At 36.1% G+C, this 4,316-nt stretch overlaps 1 protein-coding gene across 4 annotated transcripts in view; it reads left to right on the forward strand.

Annotated features, from left to right (window-relative positions):
• Window positions 1-4,316, forward strand: part of RAF1 (Raf-1 proto-oncogene, serine/threonine kinase) — a 48,051-nt gene that overhangs the window by 34,250 nt on the left and 9,485 nt on the right. For all 4 annotated transcript variants that reach the window (XM_067303841.1, XM_067303840.1, XM_067303842.1 and 1 more), the window contains 2 exons: window positions 3,064-3,148; window positions 4,134-4,310. In XM_067303841.1, coding sequence (XP_067159942.1) covers window positions 3,064-3,148; window positions 4,134-4,310 — 262 coding nt within the window. The remainder of the gene's footprint in view (window positions 1-3,063; window positions 3,149-4,133; window positions 4,311-4,316) is intronic.

Below are 4,316 nucleotides of genomic sequence, written 5' to 3' on the forward strand. Positions count from 1 at the left end.
GCTCTTCACATATCAAGAACTTCAGTGTGTTCAATAGGAAATGCATGCAGCTACAGATTTACAAAGCACCTTCAGTTGTGTGCGCACAAAATGGCTGTTTGTATAGCTGTCAACTAATTTGATGTTGTAGTTGTGGTAACCGTATGTAGTTCTCCTGATTTCCCAGGAAGGTCAAAGTTAAATTATCAAAAGATAACAGCCTAATCTGATTTTATAAATTCTAAATTAATGTCAGTGTTTTAACTATTTAACTGAACATATGTCCCCTATCCCTCACCTCCCCATTGATGACTTTCTGGTAAAAGAAAAATTTCTAGAAGAGCTTTTTATTTTTATTTTTTTTAACCATCATATAGCTGTGTGATCTTAAAAGATTTGAAGGTTTATTTTTCTCACAAATCTTTTCTGTTTAGAATTGAAGAAAGATTTCTTTGTAGTAACCCCTTCTGATAGTATAAATGCAGCAATCAAAACGTCTCAGTGACGCTAAATGGAATTAATTGAAGCGGGCAGATTGCTGCAGACTTGAGTAGAAATTCTAGATGATGCTAGAGGTGTCACGTTTCCAAACATGCCCAACTGTGAGGGGCTATCTCCAATGAACCTTTGGAGCACTTGTGGAAGGACTGTTAATGAGGCCGTGTACATTAACTGTATGCAAACCATATTAGGTTTCTAGTAAGCTTCCCTGACTTAGTCCTCCAAAGTGGAGGTGACATTGATAGCGTCAAGGACAGTCTTACTCTGAGGAGTGCGTGTCTCACTGAACAGGTATCTTGCACTTCCGTATTTTTCCAGATTGTTCTGATGGTTAAGTACTAATTTTGATATTTGCAACGCTTCTGTTACAGACCCCCTTTGGATCCTGTAGTGTCCTGTAGCATGCTTCTAAATTTAAAAGGAGGAAAGAGAACCAAGGCAGTTTAAATGGGTTGGAAGACTACCTATCATAAACACTCACATTTCCCCCTTGACCCTGGTAATCAGTTCTAGGTTTTTGGTGGTTGGGGGGGGGGTGGAAGATGATTGTCTTCAGATTGCGGCTAAAAAAACAAGTGCTGTTGTGTTTTTATTTCTGTAGAGAAAACTGCTTGGGGAATGCATCAGGCCTACGAAAATGTGGCAGCTGACTCAATAAAAACAGCGCATTTTTCACCTGTTAGGTTAAAAACATCTCTTAATCAATGGAGCAAATATCATAGTGGAGAATGCATTGAAAAATAATCTGAATACGTTTGGCTTGTAATCGGCGAATGCTGCATCTTTGCCTGTCTTGGCATAGCTCGTAGCAATTTACTTTAAACTCTTGCTAAACAAAAAATTTTCAAGTACTGATAAATCATCTGTTGGTCTCATATTGTATATCAACACAGTTGTGGTAGTAATTGGCTAATTTAAAGCCTGATTTTAGTAGCCATGTGAAAATGTAGCCTTTCTATCAGTTATGTTCTGTTGTTTTAGTGTGTAAGTAGAGATCTGTAAGTTGAAAATCTGAGATCATTCTCTTTAGGAAGATCATAAGGGATGAAACAGGAAGAATACTATACTTACTGAAGTTAAAGACGACTATAAATGCATAATAATGTATTCAATATTTGTGCATCTTTGTGACTTCAGATTACACAGCAAATTAAGCAACTGTGGTAACTGCACTGGAAGATACTGCAGTTCACTCGGGGTACTTTCTCTGAAACTTTCAGTTATTGACTTGCATATCCTTTTTGTAGTCTGTTTGCCACAGCGTTGGTTGGTGGGGTTTTTTTTGTTTTTGTTGTTATTCCTATTGTATTCAGTTGCTCATTGTAGTAGAGAGCCATACTAACATATTTTCACATATATTTTTGAAAAGAGACTATCTAAGAAGAAAATAATTGGCAACTGTAGTAGCAGAGAAGTCTGTCATACTAGAGATTTATTAATGTAGGTGATGGATCAATAATTCTAAGTGGCAGCAGCCTTTAAACTATGGAATAAGCCTATTTTGGATTATAGCATCTCTCAGATCTATTGTTTTACTCGCCTGAGGACTAAGATCGAAGTGTCAGGTTTTCTAAGCTCCTTTTACCTTTCCGATACAGTGTCAAGACACGTTTATCCCTCTCTTGAACTTTAAAATGTTCTGTCCATCCTTAGTTAAAAAGAATGTGCTGTTTCCTCCTTTCCCTGGGGAGTTTGTGGGTGCTGCTGTTAGTGCTTTCTACTCCTGTGAGAACAGTCAGCTTCATTTCACTATTGTACCTTTTCGGGTTGGTGCAACTCTGCTGTCTTTGGAGCGTGCACTGTAAAGCTGTGTGCAGCTTTTCTCTGCACAGTCTAAGCGGGTCGCACTGAGTCATCCTACCTTCTTCTCTATTACCCTTTCACAGATACTGAAATCTAAAACATTGACACCAAAAGCAGTTCAACTGAAACTTTTTGAGTAAAATTTTATAATGTATCAGCTTAAAGAACAGTAAGACATTTCACTTTCCTTATTTCCCAAAAATATTAAAATTAGTTATGTGCCTGTCTTTTTTTGGAGGAGCTATTCATTGATAGAATACTTCTCCCTCTCATTCCTGAAACTCACCAGTGCTTCAGTCGGGAAGGTGTTTTAATGTTAGAGCTGGATAGCTAAGGGAAAGCAATGAGATGGATCAGTTTGTTACTGGAAGCTGAGAGAGTCTGATGTGACTTGTGCCTGAAACAGTGTGCTGAGAATGCAGTTACCCAGTAATACCTTCCATTTAAACAACTATGACTGCTGCTGTTAGGATTTTAGACCTTCAATTTCAATGAAAGGTATATGTGTAAATCTAGTCATCTATAGCTGTTTTAAAAAAAAAAAAGGGGGGGGGGGAAGGGAAGACATGTGAATCATGACTTCTTCATTAGCTACAAAGTCACATAAATTAATTGCTTGGTACTGCAGAAGTTTATATTTCTGCAGAAAAATCTTAACCTCTGTACAAATTACGAGGGATGTACTGTGCAGAAATTAGGGATTTTAAGTAAAAAGTGTATTAATGTTGTTTTGCAAAACAGTTGAATTTTTAGTAACTTTTATGGTAAATGTATTTTCAGGGGACGTAGCAGTGAAGATATTAAAGGTTGTAGATCCAACCCCAGAACAGTTCCAGGCTTTCAGAAATGAAGTGGCTGTATTAAGGTTGGTAGCGTCTTTGCTAAATTTTGATATTCAAAGGCACTGCATTTGAATATTTCTCTTTCTTGCTATCTTGCCCTATATATTGCGCTTCACAGAAGCAAAAACAGATGTCCAGAGAGGAAGAATAAAAAAGAGATCATACAATGATACTTTTGAATACTGTTATAGAACTAAGAGACACCAGTCATAATTCAGAGTATTTCAGTGGTTCTTCACTATATTTCAAAGTCTTCAGATAAATAATACTAACTTCCATAATCCTCCAGGTCACACTTGGCATGCAATAAAAGATGGAGATAAGTAAATTCTGCCATAATTGTCATTGCTAGACAGAATACTTGAACTGTGCCTTTTTAAATTGTAGCATAATTCCTTTTTCAAAATCTATTCTCTGATCCATGTAACTGTTTTCTGGTTTCAAATACTGTTCCTGTAATACCCAGTTAACTATCTATAATGTTAAAACTGAATCCTTGAACTGAACCGGTTAGAGTATATAAAAATTAGTCTCATGTGTTAATTCCTTTACAGTATATAATTACTATTGCTATCAGGATTTAGTCTTCCATCTAAAGTTGTCACTTTTTCAAGCTGTCAGGGTGATTTCTGTTAACCTGCTCGCTTAAACCTTGACTGTTAGTAATTTCAAAAAGCCTGAATTTTCATGACGTCATTCTTTTAAAAGAAAAGTAATAGTAGGGTGGTTTTAAATAACTTCCTAAACAAAAGTATTTTCATTAAAAAGCAGAGAATCAGCTGATCTCTATTTAAAAAATAGCAATCAACTACTGTGGCATTTTTTTGTTATTTTTAAAAATGAACTTTACACACGCATCCACATATTTCATAATTCATTTTGCAAGAAACTTTTATTTTTGGACTCAAAAGCTGAAACATGTTCCTTTATCTGGGAATGAATGTTTCAAAGAACTTTAAAATGTCTTTTATAAAAATACTAATTTCTCTTTCTACTACTATTTATTAGGAAGACTCGGCATGTTAATATTTTGCTCTTTATGGGCTACATGACGAAAGATAATCTGGCTATTGTTACACAGTGGTGTGAAGGAAGCAGTCTGTATAAACACCTGCATGTTCAAGAGACCAAGTTCCAAATGTTCCAGCTCATTGATATTGCCCGGCAGACAGCACAGGGAATGGAGTGAGT

This window comes from Apteryx mantelli, chromosome 12 (assembly GCF_036417845.1).
Source record: "Apteryx mantelli isolate bAptMan1 chromosome 12, bAptMan1.hap1, whole genome shotgun sequence".
Taxonomy (NCBI): Eukaryota; Metazoa; Chordata; class Aves; order Apterygiformes; family Apterygidae; genus Apteryx; species Apteryx mantelli.